At 33.2% G+C, this 15,953-nt stretch overlaps 2 protein-coding genes across 5 annotated transcripts; both read right to left on the bottom strand.

Annotated features, from left to right (window-relative positions):
- Window positions 1-2,721: 2,721 nt before the first annotated feature.
- On the bottom strand, window positions 2,722-11,645 carry LOC110427082 (Tudor/PWWP/MBT superfamily protein). Of its 4 annotated transcripts, XM_021442486.2 has the most exons (14): window positions 10,640-11,448; window positions 9,628-9,831; window positions 9,280-9,461; window positions 7,237-7,363; window positions 6,968-7,150; window positions 5,647-6,564; window positions 5,442-5,543; window positions 5,076-5,149; window positions 4,428-4,479; window positions 3,943-4,014; window positions 3,788-3,831; window positions 3,420-3,491; window positions 2,973-3,339; window positions 2,722-2,898 (listed from the first exon to the last, which is right to left on the bottom strand). In XM_021442486.2, exons 1-13 carry the CDS (start codon window positions 10,745-10,747, stop codon window positions 3,021-3,023), a joined length of 2,457 nt encoding a protein of 818 aa, XP_021298161.1. In that variant the 5' UTR covers window positions 10,748-11,448; the 3' UTR covers window positions 2,722-2,898; window positions 2,973-3,020. The 4 variants fall into 4 exon arrangements, with proteins under 4 accessions (XP_021298161.1, XP_021298163.1, XP_021298164.1 ...); XM_021442488.1 differs by lacking the exon at window positions 10,640-11,448 and adding an exon at window positions 11,508-11,645 and having other exon boundaries at window positions 2,722-3,339; XM_021442489.2 differs by lacking the exon at window positions 10,640-11,448 and adding an exon at window positions 11,497-11,637 and having other exon boundaries at window positions 2,722-3,339.
- Window positions 11,646-11,700: 55 nt separating this feature from the next.
- On the bottom strand, window positions 11,701-14,332 carry LOC110427083 (Ribosomal protein L7Ae/L30e/S12e/Gadd45 family protein). The gene is made up of 5 exons (XM_021442490.2): window positions 14,232-14,332; window positions 13,969-14,007; window positions 12,761-13,040; window positions 12,084-12,149; window positions 11,701-11,984 (listed from the first exon to the last, which is right to left on the bottom strand). Exons 2-5 carry the CDS (start codon window positions 13,974-13,976, stop codon window positions 11,925-11,927), a joined length of 414 nt encoding a protein of 137 aa, XP_021298165.1. The 5' UTR covers window positions 13,977-14,007; window positions 14,232-14,332; the 3' UTR covers window positions 11,701-11,924.
- Between the last annotated feature and the right edge of the window lie 1,621 nt (window positions 14,333-15,953).

The raw sequence follows: 15,953 nt of genomic DNA, 5'->3' as shown, positions 1-15,953 counted from the left end.
TCGTGCCAAAATCAAAATGCAATGTAAGACAAAATCCCACCCAAAACACGATCAGAATAATCAAAATTAAAAAGAAAAAAAAAACTTAAACATCAATATATTGATTTCTTTGAGTGGGTGAAAACAGAATATGATAGAAAAGTGGGTGGATTTGCATTTTTCTGTTTCATTAAAAATTTAATATTTAAAAAAAATTAAGATAATAAATAAGTCTTTAAAATTATTTATTTATTTTAAATAAATTATTAATTCTTTTTTGTATTGATCTGTACTCATCTTTGGATTTAAATCCAGAGAACCACTTACTTTAATATAAATACTAATTGCCATTACACTTAATGTCAAATAACATTTTTTTTTTTTTGAATACGTGTTAATCGACATGACCAAAAATTGAAAATTAAAATAAATATAAATTTTATTTCTAGTAAAATAAAAAAAAATCATTTTCTCTTTTCTTTCTTCTCTTTCCCTTTTCTAGTAAAAGTAAATGCTTGTATAGAGACAAATTAAAGAATAAAAACTTATTTGTGTACAATAAAACTACATGAACGTATTTAAATAAAGTAGAAAATTCAAGTAGTTATTTATTATTTTAGCCTTTGAAAAATGAGGGACTAATTTAACTAAAATAAATCAAGTGGTTGCCCCAACTCACAAGTAATTAAAAAAGAAATAGAAATAAAAGAAACTTAAGGAACTGATTATAAAATGCAAAAACTTAGTACAATTCCCAGCTAAATCAACAAACAACCTCGTCCATTTTTTTAGTAAATGCACTATATAATTTCTTACAAATCTATATAACAAAGACTTGGTAGGCATTAGATAAATTGCCTACCTACCCTACAAATTTATACAACTTTGTTTATATGATGAAGCATTTACTAGTTTGACTATAGATCTTTTGAAGAAGAAAAGTATTTCATGTGTGTAAACTCTCTGGGTCAATCCTATTACGACAAAGGTAGTAAGTAGTTATTAATAAAAGAAGTATTGACTTAAAAGGGCTATGTAGTTGAGGAAATGCAATTGCTTTGCGTTGTGTAAAATTGAAGGAAAGAGACATCAACCAATACATGACAAACTGATAACAAGAAGCACCGAAAGGAAGTGTGTGGTTCAGCCTTTTGATTTTGCCTTGAAATATCTCAGTATGTACTGTACAGATCGACCAAGAGAGAGAAAGCTGGACAGACTAAGGAGGAACATTCCTGGAGTAGGTTTGCATTGGTCAAAAAACACGACTCTCTTAGCTTTTAAGGTGGCACGACCTTTTAGTTACAGGAACACGCCTCCATGACCTGAGTTACCTAACTCAGCGTTCTAGCTCAACATTGTCAACACTGATACTCTGGCGTTGCTGATATCAAAGCCATTTTTTTGTTTACAAGATCCATCTAAAATGGTAAGTCTAGGGTATATTTAAAGACCTGAACTTACAATAAATTTACACTAAATATATTAAATATGGTGAATTAAAAGGAAAACAAGTGGTGATGTTTCTTGTTTAAACAACTGCTTTCACTTTGTTGGAACGATGTAGGTCAAATCTGGAGCTAGTCTTTTCAACTCAGCTTTGAAGATTATTGCCATTAACTGGATAAAAATTAAACTTCCATGTGAATGCATTGACTCATAGTGAGTTAGGTGAGGGATCTTATTTGATTTCGTTTTATTTTTTAGATGCATTGTCAATAATATTTTTAATTATTTAAATAATTTTATAAAACATATTTTCCATCGTGATTTATTTTTAATAATATCTTATCATGATTTTATAAAAATATTAACACTCATCAATTACGTAATACATCAAAACTAGTTTTTTAATATTAGAAATATTACATATAAATAATAGTTAACTCTTTTTATTTATTTATTTCACATCGTATTCTTATGTTGGTTAGTTTATTAAGTTAATAAATCATGAATCTGAAATTAAAACAAAGGAAAGAATTTCTTGTGTGAAAAACTAATTTTTAATTGACCTTAATTAGTTTGTATTATAATAAAGATTGCAATATCTTAGTAAAAATAATTATAATGAAATGATCCCTTTGAAATAATTGAATAAAAATAACTAATGATGTTTTGTTGGGAAAAAGAATAATAAATAAAGAGATGAAATAATAATGATGCTTTGTTATTTAAGTGGGGGAGGCAATATTTTCTAGGTAGGAATGGGTTTGAGAGAGAAGTGAAGACAGATGAAAAATATTTTAGGTCATTCTCAGACCTAAGACATTTTGTGCTTGTTAATGCAATTTTTTCTATTAACCTGTAAAACATTTTGCTTTCATAAAAAAATTTTCCTCTCCACACGGGAAAAAGACTGAAAACCAAAAACCTTGGCAATTTTGTCAAAGATTTCAATTTCCTATCAAGTTAAAGCCTCTCCACTCTTTATGTTCTACTGATATTTATATAAATTTTCAGTGATTTTTTGAGCCCAAAACTGAACATATTTCAAAACTGACCTAGGTAGTGTCTCAACTCTCTTGGCATCTACCTGTTGTCTAAGAATTGTAAGTCACTTTCTGACCTTGAATTGGTCAAAAACCAAGAACATTTCATATGTCATTGAAGTAATTCGCATTCAATTGTAAGAAAATGTGCAAATCCTTGGACACTGACGTTTAACTTCTCACAAGAAAGAGAAGGATGCGGTTGGTAACTTGGTATTTGGTAGACTGTAAAAGTAGAATGATTGCCAACAAGTTGCCAACTCCAGAAGCACCTTTTCATATTTCTATGGACTTGGTTATATTTTCGGGTAATGGCAAGCAATTCCAACTGATCCCACTACATACATCACTAGGGTCCAGACACCAACTACATTCCACAACTGGAAAGATGCATGTACAGCCCTATGACGATTTGAGGGCAAAACTGAGCCTCATTTTTCATCTGAGGGAAAAAAAGCAAACACACCAACCCTTCACCTGTTAATGAGGCTCAACTTACAAAGCTTTAAAGGTTCTGTTCACATTTTATACATATATCCCAGGGTTTCAGCCTCAAAGAGAGGTTTCCTTCTCTTGGTTCCCTCTTATGCCACAGAGCATAGCACTAAGAGATTCAACATCTTTGAGACTTGTACCATCAGATGAGGGCAGAGTCTCCGCTATTGTCGGCTTGGACTCCATAGAATTGTTTTCAACCTTCAGCTCATCAGCAAACTTTTGACCATCACCACTTGATCTGCTATCTGTCATAGCCATAGATGCATCTTTCACTGATTCATGTACCGAAGGCTTCTCAAGCATACCACCATCAGGAGTGATACCACCATAGGATTTAGATTTTCGTGTTGCTGTGCTTGCATGAGCACCATTCCTAGAATTCCATCATAATTTTAGTAGGGGTTCAAACATATTAAAACATATATTTTGAATAAATTAACCTGGTAGACCAACCTTTTTGAGGATGAACGGCGCTTGGCTGATTTGGGTGAGCTTGACTGTGTTTTACCTTTCAGCTTTGGCAGTCTGGTCACACAATATGAGCAATAAAACCATAAGATGAAACAAAATAGCCATACACAAATTTTATTCATATCGCAACTATATGACTATTCTGACAGAAACAAATACGCACAGAGAAACATGATCAGAGCAACAAATAAATTAATGAACACAGAGCAAGAATTTCAACAAAGATGCAGAGGGGCAACCCATTCATCAATTGCCAGATTTGAATATGGCAAGGCACACCGTCTAAAAAGTTTGATTTGAAAGCACACCCTTTAGAGAAGAACCGATCATAGGTGGAAAGCAACACTTACATATCAAGAGAAACATCAGGTTTTGGAAGATCAATTTCTTGGCCCTGTTAATATGATCAGGATATTGCACCAGCATGAGGTTAATTTATTGAAATAAAACAACAAACATATGATAATAATTAAAAAGAAAAACAATAACTAGGTTAGACACTAACTTTGTCATGAATGAGCTGCCAGCGTTGCCTTCTCAGATTCAGTCGTTCCTCATCACCATCTTCATATAGCACCTGCAAGATTAGTCATGAACAAACTCATAGTAAGACTACAATGTGCAGAAAAAAGATAAAAGAAAGATAGCTAAAATTGAAGATTAGAACGGAGATTGGTTAAGATGATAAATATTAAATAAAGACAAATGACTTTTATCTGCAAGGAGTCATTTGGATTCAGTTTGATGTTTCAATAACAGTAGAAGAAGCTAAAAGGAACATAGGTCAAGGGCTCAAGGTGAGAGAAGACATCTTGCCTTTGAATTAACAAAGTCTTTCTCATGATGGACCGAGTATACTTCAAGGACAAAGGTGAAGGTTCAATGGAATCCTAGTTGAATGATATGCATGAAAAAGAAAGGGAAAAAAAGGGAAAAAGAAGCAGCAGCAAGGAGACTTATAAACATATAGCTTGATGAGATTTATCTCACCCTGTGCTTCATTGTAATGGAGTCATAGGAAGCTACCACACCTTCATAAAATCTGCATAATATAAATTCCACATTAGAAAGCATTACAGGGAAATTTTACTTTAGTGTCACAAAAAACAGCATGCCATAAAATCAGCCTTTCTCATTGAGGCTTCAACTGCTGCCACTTCTCACAAAGCTACATCAAGTGGCACATCAACCAGAAGTGCCTGCACATCAATCCCTCAGATACCAGTGAACCCATGTCCAAATGCTTTCCAACATGCAAGCCTACACTGATAATTCCTCTTAATGCTTCATCATATTCCATGATGTCCTAATACCAGGACCTCGCCTCCTGTTTTTTGGTCTAAACTTCAGAAGTACAGTCATTCTTATGGAAGAATACCTGGTTGAAAGCCCTAACAAATATCTAAAGTACCCATCATCATGATTGTTAAGGAACAACACATGATAGCCCTTGAGCTTCATATGCCAACAGGTTATGATATTCAGATAGGCTGCCTCTTTAGAATCTCAAACTTTCATTGATAAAAGTTAAAGGACAGAATGAGCCTTCTAATAGCTTTCGCTTCAAGGCCCAAAAACTTCACTAGTTTCGTAAGGGTAAAAACACAGAATTGCAAAACAAGGTCATGAAGTACTCACGTCTTGTCCATTGGCCACCAAACTTTTATTCTCCTACCAATCAATTCCTCACCAAGATCAGGCAATTCAGAAGCCTGAACCAAAAAAATAAACCACATAAAACATCAAAAATTGCATATCAACTGATATAGCAATTACCTTGAGATGCGCGAGAGGAGGAAGCAAGCAAAGTATTGCAACATAGTAAAACAGTTGTTATAGGAAAAAAATGGATTATACAAACACAAAGCAAGAAAGGAAGCTCTAAGAATTCTATTGAACTAAATTACTAAGAAAAGAAAGCAAAAGAAGAAAGAAACCCAAAATATCATAATATCATAATCCTGACAACCAGAACAAGTTATGGCAAGTATGATAACACCATACCATTTCCTTTCCAGCATTTCTTTGCCTCTTGAGATTTGTTTTAGGAGTTTTCTCCAAGTAAGTCGCACCTTTTCTAGCCGTAGTTACAGGTCTGGAAATCTTCTATTCAGTTGATAAGAGGAGCAGACTAGTAAGCTTACAGCACAAGCTTTTATTCAGAGTAGAATAGAAATAAAAGATAGTATTGGTCATCTTTGTTTCATACCTGATTACCAGATGCTCCAGTGATGCTTTCATCCAGCATAGCATCATCATCCAAAGTTCTTTTATTAATATATTTCTGTAGAGTTGCCTGCAGCAACTTTTTCTCCTCGAGGTCACTTCGGACCCTAGCTTCCTTTTCTGCGACAAAATACGGAGGAGCTTGGATTGGCTTTGCATCAATCTCAACCCTTCTTGAGCGCTTCGGCCGTTTCCTTTCTGAAGTTTTGTCTTCAGATTTCATTTTCAGACTGGCATCTGTAGATCGTGTGAGTTTCTCCACAATCTGAGTCTTAAACTCCAATCTCTTTGCTAGTGAGGAATTAGGATCAGCATTTTCAGTTGTCATGCTCTCTTTCCTTTTTGACTGGCCCCTTCTAAGATGACGTCCTCCAGGAAGGCCACTATTTGGAAATGCAGAAGAAGCCCCTATGATTTCATTAATTTGGCAAGACATCTCAGATTCAGTCACTTTTTTATCCTTCAATTGCAGAGCTGCATCCTTCAAATCTGGGTCTGCAACAACTGAACAATCAACTCCTTTGTCATGACGTTTTCTATGATGAGGGATTTGCAGAGGGTTACTAGCCATACAAATCCAAGAATGATCATGGTCCTCTTTTGCATTCATCAAGGAATTATGTCTCCGGCCCCTTTTCTTTGGAATAGTATCTAGCTCAGTTTCTGATTTGACCGGATATAAAGAGACAAAGTTGTCAGGTCCAGCAGCACCAGAAGCATCAGCAACTCGAGGTACCTCTACATGAGAATGCTCCAGGATTTTTGAAGGTTTAATATTTAGGATGCCATTGTTAATTCTGTTGTTGTCTCTGGTACCAGCAGTTACATTCCTCATCAATGACTTGGAAATGGCATCCACAGCTTGACAAAGTTCTCCACGAAAAACAGGACCCACCGTCACCTGATCAACAAAAAACAGTATTCAACTTCATTCCTGATATTGTTCGATACAACTTAACTAAAGCTAGACAGAAATATCATTTCATAAGAAGAAGAATGTAGCAGAGAGAAAAGAAGTGGGCAGATTCATGGGTACACAGTGCAGAGGTGGCTCTATCAAACAGCAGGCTTTTCAAATCTTGAATAGTTTGAAAACTAGACATGAATCTTTATCCACCTTAAAATTAAAATGATTCAATGGAGTCAAAATGAGTACAAATAAGGAATTTAAGATACCTTAATAAAATATCCTCAATTAAAGGAACCTTCCTACTTGTCTAATTGTAGAATTCCAATGTGAAAACACTAAACTTGCATAGCAGTCAGTTTGGATGGAGTAACATGGTAAATTGAGGGAATCATACCAAATGGTCCCCAGACTTATTGAGAGCATCAGATTCACTTTTGCAGATTGAAGCAATGATTGGAGAATACTCATCCAAAGCAATGTCCATAGACTGTACTGCTTCAATGAGATAAGGTTTAATCTTACAAGCACAATTAGCAATGACATTCTCCCCTAGCTTCCATGAAGTAGGTAATATTTTCTGTCATGATGAGTGAACTGTATTAATTGTCTCAAAGAAACAATGAAAAACACAAAGAAAAGAAGGGTTACAAAGAGGAAAATTACCTGATTTTCCTTCCTTACACTAGCCAGAAGAGGACTAAGAAGACCCCAGGAAATATCTTCACTTTCATCTAATACCAAGGTCATAATTGATTCCATGGCCAGAAATACAGTATTAGGATGGTTGGACCTTAAGGTTGAGCAAAGAAAAAGCCACAAGCCATTAGTCAGTTTCAGAAGGTAAATGCAGTGAGCTTATCTAAAGTCTTCCTAACCCATCACTTCCCTTAATAGGAGGATACTGCTATAGAGTTCTGAATAGCATCCAACATGAACACAGTAAATGCAGATATATATACCTAACACTGTAAGTCACAATACTTTCAATATCCTTTAGACAATTGCAAAATAGACAGTCTCCTAAGCACTATCATCAAGGTGAAAAGAAATTCACTTTGATGCATCAGTTGCAAATCTTAAAAACAAAAATGTTAAGGAAACTCAATGGCAACTTAATGTAAAAGGTGAAAAGTTTTGGAAACCCATTGAAACATCTTGATGCATAATAAAATCTTACATCAATCAGCAATAAGTGTGTTAATTGATACACCGAAGCATGTAAAGATAGCAGTCCATTACAATCAAATTGCAAGCATGTAATTGGAGGATTGGGGGGACTGGGTGGGTGGTTAAAGCAAAAGGACTATTATTATTATTTTGAGATTCTGTTTTGTCATAATTGCATATCAAACAAGACTATTTATACACGACATCAAATTCTTATCTTCCTTCTCCAGAGCTAATTCCAGTCCCATTGACTTCAGAATGATATAAGTTGATCTAACTTCAAAGTTCATATGAAAATTGGTCCTTTCCCACCCAAAGAAAAAATGTCTTGCCATAACTAAGTAGAGAACTTTTTTCAAATCAATTAGACAACTAATTCAGATAATATGCTTCAAAATTTCCTTTTAGTACAGTGCTCATCAAATCAAAACTAGCACACCTCCATCCAAGAGCACCTCATCTGCCCAATAATATTCAATTGGAATGTAAAACAAGTAACCCTGGTTTTGTTCCCGTCATTTAGAAGTGGGGGGAAAGAAAGAAGAAAAACTCTTCTCATGTAAGTAGTCAAGCATGCCAATAAAAGTTAAAGGTGATGCAAATAGTCACATCCCTGATACACAGGATTAAACATTAATGTCCTTAGTCCTACATTTTATTCTGCAACTGATTATTCAAAGAAACATGTGGAGTACAGCTAACTTCTTCTTAGAACATAATCAAACAAATAAGACTCAAACAAATAGTCGATGGAAAATGCAAATCACCACAAACGCGAACGCTTCATGTCATCAGGTTATCAAAAAAATAAATCCATGATTTCTTATGTAGCCTTAGAAAAGCGATTCAAGAGATGCTTCATGTTTTTTACCTCCTTTAAATTCTCCACAACCATAAGTTCTCCAGAATAAAGCACCATGAAACAATGAAGGCCAAGGGCATAGATCTGAGTTACAAATATTAAACTAGCCCTAGAAATACTAATCTACAAGGATGGATTCAAGTAAGATGTTTTCTAACATGCCATTAAATCATCATATTTAGACGTTCATAATCTAATTTTATGAAACGTAAACAGTGACGATACCAGCATGAACATTTATATCATGCATACATTTACTGAATTACCTGACTTTAGTTTTATCTTAGAATAACTCAATTTCTATCTCTATACAATTGGAGAACACACAGAAAGACCTAAATTATCAAGCATTTGAACAGTGATAGAACAATTAAGTTTAATCATTTTATTGTCAATATATAAACTTCTATAAGAAATTTTGATACATTCATGACAAAGCTTTAAGCTTATTTTATTCAGAATCATACAATTCAAATAGCTCAATAAGTTCATAAAAATGGAAAAAGGAACTACTGTAAAGCTAAGCATAAAAAAGTAATAATAAACTCCAGCTTCTAACAAAATTTAGTAATCTTAGACACGGACAATATCTTCCAGGAACATATAGAAGTCAAACAGCATCCTGGTTATAGAAATATCCAAAAAAATCATCATACTGAAACCAACAAGCTTCTTACCTAATTTTTTTCAAAAATTGCTGAAACATCTCAACAATCAATTCATCACAATCAAGGTCCAACATCACCAAGCACAACCGGACTCTTGCAACAGTATCAAGAATTGAAACTGCCTTTGTATAACAGCGACTGGACACAGGCGACAAATTTTCAAAAGCTGCTACAGTCAGCTGAAAAATTTCCTGAGCAACAAAGAATTGGAAGGCAAATTATGTAAGAACTAAGAACAAAGAAAAAAAAGAACAACATTTAAGTATATATTTAAAAGAAAATTTATTGTGTTTAAAGCTGTTATCATTTGGGAATGGTGGTTTAAGCACAAGAACTCATTTAAACTGCATTAGCTACCTTCATTCTGTCATCACTGTAAGGAGCATCTGGTGCTGTTATTCTTGTAATCTCGGTTATACAGGATGCAACTGAAACCTTCACATCCATATCTGAGTGCCTCAAGAGGTCATCTGAAATTAATGCCTTCATCAACGGTAGAAGTGCCTTCTGCATTGACCGAGGTGGTGCCTGCTCCACACTGATAAGCAGGTTCTCAACTTTCTGAAAGACACAATGAAACCAACAAAAAAGAAGGTAAAGGGGGTTTAGGACAAAATCAAAGAAACAATAAAGAAAGTGGGGGGAAAGGGTGAAAACTTCAAAATGAAAAAATTTAAGTGACAGAAACATTCAAAATAACCATAACATAAAAGGACAGAACAAAAAAAAAGTAAAAAGAATAGAAAAATTGAAAATGAGCCACATCACCTTCAAAACCATGAATCTAAAGATTAACCGTGATGGATTCAACAAAAATGATCAATCTAATATGCATAAAGAACTAATCATCAAATTAAATAAAAGTAAACTTATAAAAACAAATCATCAACAGCTTATCACATAGTTTCCCAGCAATTGAACAAAGAAAAACCATGACTGTTATACTAACCCGCAAACATAATATGGAACATTTACATAACAGAAAATAGAAAACAACCATTAGGTCCATGACTCCAGGTCCAAAATTCCAACCAATATAGTGAAGGAATTTCCATCAAATGCATTTACAACAAAATGTAGATACAAAGGACATAATTACTGATAATTATCAGAGGTAATATATGAAAATCGTAAGGAAATGGCAAACCTAAACCTTTTTAGTCCAAAACTAAACAAATAACCAAACCCAACAAAACCCAACGTCAGATAATTCCAACATGGACCCATCAAGAACAAACCCGTTTCGGTTCATGACTTAAGTCAATATTGCAATGAAAAATTCATCAAACCCAAAAAAAAAAAAAAGAAATAACGCATGCCATGCATCAAACAGAGACAAATGAAAGGAGTAAAAAGTTGGTTATCTTACGTCAAGAAGAAAGAGAAGCTCATCAATAGAAGATGGTGGATTAAGGAGGTTGTTTCCAGCTTCCTTAAGTTGCCCCTCAAGCTCCATTTTTCTCTCAAAAGAAATCATTTTTTCTTTAAACAGTCACAGTCACTTTCACTTAACAAAACCCTAGGCCAAAATGCCCTCTTTTTTTCCCTATTTTGCTCGTGTCTTTCAGACTATCACTGGTTTTTGCACCAAAAGGCTAAACCCACAACAAAAACACTCTCATTTTTTTCCTTGGCCATCCAAATATACTCCCATTTAGAGTCCTAAACAAACAATGCTGACAACAAAGGCAGCAAAGTGTTAAGCATGCAAGGCAGTGAAATGACTTTCAGAACCAAAAAATGGGTAGCCCCGGATTCTTCCCCTCTATCAATTTTATAATTTGGTGGGTTTCAAATCCGATGACTATTTAGGAATTTCCATTTTAAGATTTTTCTCGATTTTTATCATTCCTATGGCTTCTTTCTTTCTCTCTAAAGTGTGGGCTTTTTAGCTCTCTCATAATGTTATTCATTGGCGGGTACATTTTGAGAGAGAGAGGAGTGAGAAGTGTGACACTGTGCCAAGTCATCTCTATTCGTCAAATTACTAATTTGTCCTTGTACAGTTGGATATGAAATTATGAATGTTTGGGTGACTTTGATAAAATCCTTCAAACTTTTTACTACCATTCCATTAGCTGTTTTAATTTTCTACATAGCCTAATTTGTCATTTGCAAGGAATATGAACTAAATAATCTTTGAAAAATGTCATTTATAGCAATTAGGAAGAGGAATCTTAGACCATATCCAAACCAGTAGTGATACCATCTTGGAAAGAGAGATACCTTTTACTAACCTGGTAAAGTTCCATGAACAAACACATCTCAAGCAAAACAGTATCTGATCAAATTCTGCAGTGACAATATTTAAAAACAAATAATCCAGTAAGAGAGGTTCTGCATTTTGTTGTTTTAGCTTCAAGAATCAAGGTTTCTTCATATTTTACTTGATATATAGGCTTAAGAGTGTAATCTTTTGTATCAGCCAAAAGGAAAAAAGCAGTAACATGCTTAAGACCATAAAGGAGAAAGCAATGTTTGCATGTCTCAGCATATGAAATACAATTATGGGTGTTTTTGCCCACAGTAATGGAAGACAAAATACAAAAGAAGGAACACGGTCAAAAAAAGGTCTCCCTGGACTCAAGACATCATCTAATCAACATAGGCTCTGTGTATGTTAATCTCTACTTCAAACCCGATAAACTAGCTTATCATTGAGACTTGATATGGTCCTGAAGAAAAGTAAGAGCTGTACTATCCTCTCCAAAATCCTGAAACCCACCAGAAGGAGAAAGAATTAAAAACCCAGTTACAAAACATGCCAGCACATTAATACAACAGGCAATATATATGCTGAAATGGATTCATACCTTCACAACAACACAGGAGCAACCAACTACCTTCCTGGCTTTTCCCTCTGAATCAATCTTACATAACTACAAGGAGAAGATCCCAATGAATCACATGAGTAATTGCATAAGGTTGTGTTCGGTAACTTGAATTTGAAGAAAGGGATTCAGATTTCAAATTTAGTAAAAAATTGTGTGATAACACACATATAAACATGGCTTTTATAATTATTTTCAAATTCAGGGAATTTGTCGGATCCCTATTTAGTGATGAATTTAAATTGAAATACCTATAGTAATTTATGAATTCAAAATTCATCATCTTATACCCTTTTCAAATACATAAGTATACTGAATGTTATCTAATTTCTGCACAGTATGTGCTTTTCATTCTCACAATTTATATAGCAAACCGAATCCAAATTGGCTCTCTCAAATTCACATTACCTAACATAGCATCAGATTTTGGCATTTTGCCAGCTATAATGGAATCAGAACTTAGCAGCAGAAAAAGTGGTCATGCACAAGGAACAATTGTAAAGATTAATGTCTAAAGCACAAATGATGTAGCCAGACAATCCCTTAGTATCAGAATATTTTCTACAAGCTAAGAATAAGACAAAGCCATGACTTGCTACTTAAAATGACCTCAAAAAAAAAAAAAGAGGCAAAAAGGTTTGGCAAAAAGTAATACTTACACCAGCCCACTCGCCAAGGACCTTGGCACTTGGAATGGGTAACAAATCTGTTTGGTGGTCAGAACAAAGTGCTCTGACCAGCTTGACATAGTCGGGTTGGTCACAGTCCTCTGCCAACAAACAGAGCTGGGCAGCATGCTTCTCTATCGCCTTTGCACCTTCATGAAGGCCTCTAGCAAGCCCACCATGAGCAAGTGATTTTCTCAACACAACCTGGATAGCTGTCGTCAAATCCATCTCAGGTGCCTCAATTGGAGCAACAGTGGCAACAGCCTCCTCACTGCAACAGACAAACATAGGAAACATGATGCTTCTAGAACTTGTAACAAGCTCAAACTCACAACCCCTTTCTTTTAATCAATGATAAAAAATCTGCAGTTGATTTGTTGCAATATTTCAAGTACTAAACCCGTACATTGACATAACACATAAGCATCTGATTCTCTAGCAGGTTCTTCACAATGAAACGATCCAATTTATTTGATGGATGGGCAAAGAAGAACAAACAATAAATATCAAATAATTATCAAAACATTTTACGATCTATAAACAATTCGCACACACACACGCACCGATATATAAAATAAACTCAAATAAAAACAAATACAATTAATAATAATGTATAATCTTTTGTATACCTTTCATATTACTTTACAAGTATTGTATTTTGTATACTCAAGATAACAATTTTTACCACTTTCAACAGTTCTCAAGGAATACAGTGCATGAAATGCAGTTGCACCATGCCTGCATTTGAAATTAAAAGCTAACTGCCACCTCAAAGAAACTATTCTCCCCGCAAACTATCAAAGTGTACAAATTCATGATGTTCAGCTTGACAGCCAAATCACAAACTGTCAAATGCCCAAAAACTCGAAAAAGAGGGTATATCAAAAGGGAAAAGATACTCCAAAAACAGCATAATGCAAACAACTTAGCGACTCCCCCGGCTAGAGACACTATTGCAATTTGCAATCATCTTAACCTTACCAAAAGTACTTATTCTAAAACAATCAACTCAATAGCTAACAAATTCTTATACAAAAAGCCATTAAAAGTAGTTGCAATAGGCCTACCAAACATATCAAAACAAAATTGGGAAATGCATTTTAAAGGAAACTAACTACTAGAAGAAAAGGGCCCTTCTAAAATATGCGAATGACCATTTCAATGGATAATTCTCTTAGAAAAGTAAGGTGTTCACTTACCCTGACATTTTGCTTGTTGATTTTCAAACTCTTTCCTCACTGCAGAACAAAAGAATTCATAGGAAACCTGTTAAAGATTATGTTCAAAGAAATTGCACAGAAATTAAAAACATTGCTACAATTCAAGCTTAACCAACTAAGAATCTTCATTAAAAAAATCTAGTTCCTCATGATTTGCAAAAGAAAAAGAAAAATATAGAATATTGATAAACATACAAAAAGACAATTTGATATTTGATTGTCTTAATAGAGAGAGAGCTTACCTTTCAAGCAGAAATCGAAGTGACGTGAAGGTGCAGAGCAGAGGCCAACGACATGGGAAAAAAAAAGAAGGAAAAAGAAAACCGAAAGGGGTGGCTAAACCCTACTATTACGATGAATTTACCATCTTGTCCTGTTTCTTGGGCTGTCTTTTCTTGGGTCTTGTTTCAAATGGACAAGCCCCATAGTATTATCCACAATCTTTCTTTTTAAGCTTCATTTGCTTATTTGTTTAACTAAGGATGGCATTGGGTATTATAGGGTATATGTAAATATTCGATATAATTATATAAAGTTAATATTTTATAATTATAAATTTCACTATTTGTATTAGGTTCGAGTATCACCTCTTAGTTATCCAATACTTGGACTTGATTATGTTTGTTTTAATTTCATGTAATTAAAAATAAACTTATATTATTAATTAAATTAAATCATGAAACTATGATTATTAATTAACTTATAATGTCTTTTAATAGATATACTTTATATAATATGTTAATTTATGGGAAATATAATTATTATATATATATACTTTTAGTTTATATACTTTAAATGTAAACACATTTACTTTCTATTTTGTATTAACGTTACAAAAATTATAACTTATAAAATTATTAATTATAATGTATATACCTTTATGTATATAAAATAGTATATATATATATATATATATCTAAAAAGAAGTTATAAGATTAGAATAGTTTTGAAACTTAATTTTTTTTATATTATCTAATTAAGGATAAATATATATTATTAATTAAATTAATTCATGAAACTATGATTATTACTTAACGTGTAATATCTTTGTATAAATATATATATACTTTATATATTGTGTTAATTGATAATGAATATAATTACTATTATACATATACCTTTAGTATCTATATTTTAAATATAAACATATTTCCTTTCTATTTTGTGTTAATAATACAAAAATTATAACTTATAAAATTATTAATTATAATATAAATACCAATATTTATATAAACTTATAATATATATATATAAAGAGAAGTTATGATATTACAATAGTTTTGAAACTTAATTTTTTTTTAATTTCATATAATTAAAGATAAACTCATATAATTAATTAAACTTGTAATGCTGTTACCTTGTTGTAATTGTGTAATGTTGTTTAAGTTATTGCTTGGATATTAGGTTTTAGTTATTTAAGTTGATATTTGATATTTTTGTTTTTTATTATTTAAATTTAAATGTTATTGTTTGTATTTTTTTATAAATTTAATTATTAGAGAATTATAAAGAACATGGATGAGAAATATTATTGTATATGAATATAAGTTAAGGTAATTGAGTACCCATGAAGAGCATTTTAATAATATTTTTACATAATCGGGTTTTTAAATGAGTTTGGGTAATTATTAGATAATGTATATGTATTAAAGTTCGGAATACTCATATAATTAATCACCAAGTTCTCTGTTGTCGACCATCGAAGAAATTGGGAGTAGGTTGGAGCACCGATCGAACACTGGTTGTGGCTAGATTCGACTGTTGGAGCACTGATCTCGCTACGGGAAACGCTAGATCTAATGGTGCCACTTGGCGGATTGATGCTTCAATAGCCAAATCTAACCGTAACCAATGCTAGATCGACACTCCAATAGCCTGATTTGGTTGCAACCAATGTCGAATCAACGCTTCAACATTGTCAGCCATTTCTCCAATGGTTGACAATAAAATATGAGAAAAAAAAA

This window comes from Theobroma umbraticum, unplaced genomic scaffold (genome assembly GCF_002168275.2).
Source record: "Theobroma umbraticum cultivar Fairchild unplaced genomic scaffold, ASM216827v3 scaffold_228.0, whole genome shotgun sequence".
NCBI lineage: Eukaryota > Viridiplantae > Streptophyta > Magnoliopsida > Malvales > Malvaceae > Theobroma > Theobroma umbraticum.
This window is presented reverse-complemented; position numbering and strand designations above follow the sequence as displayed.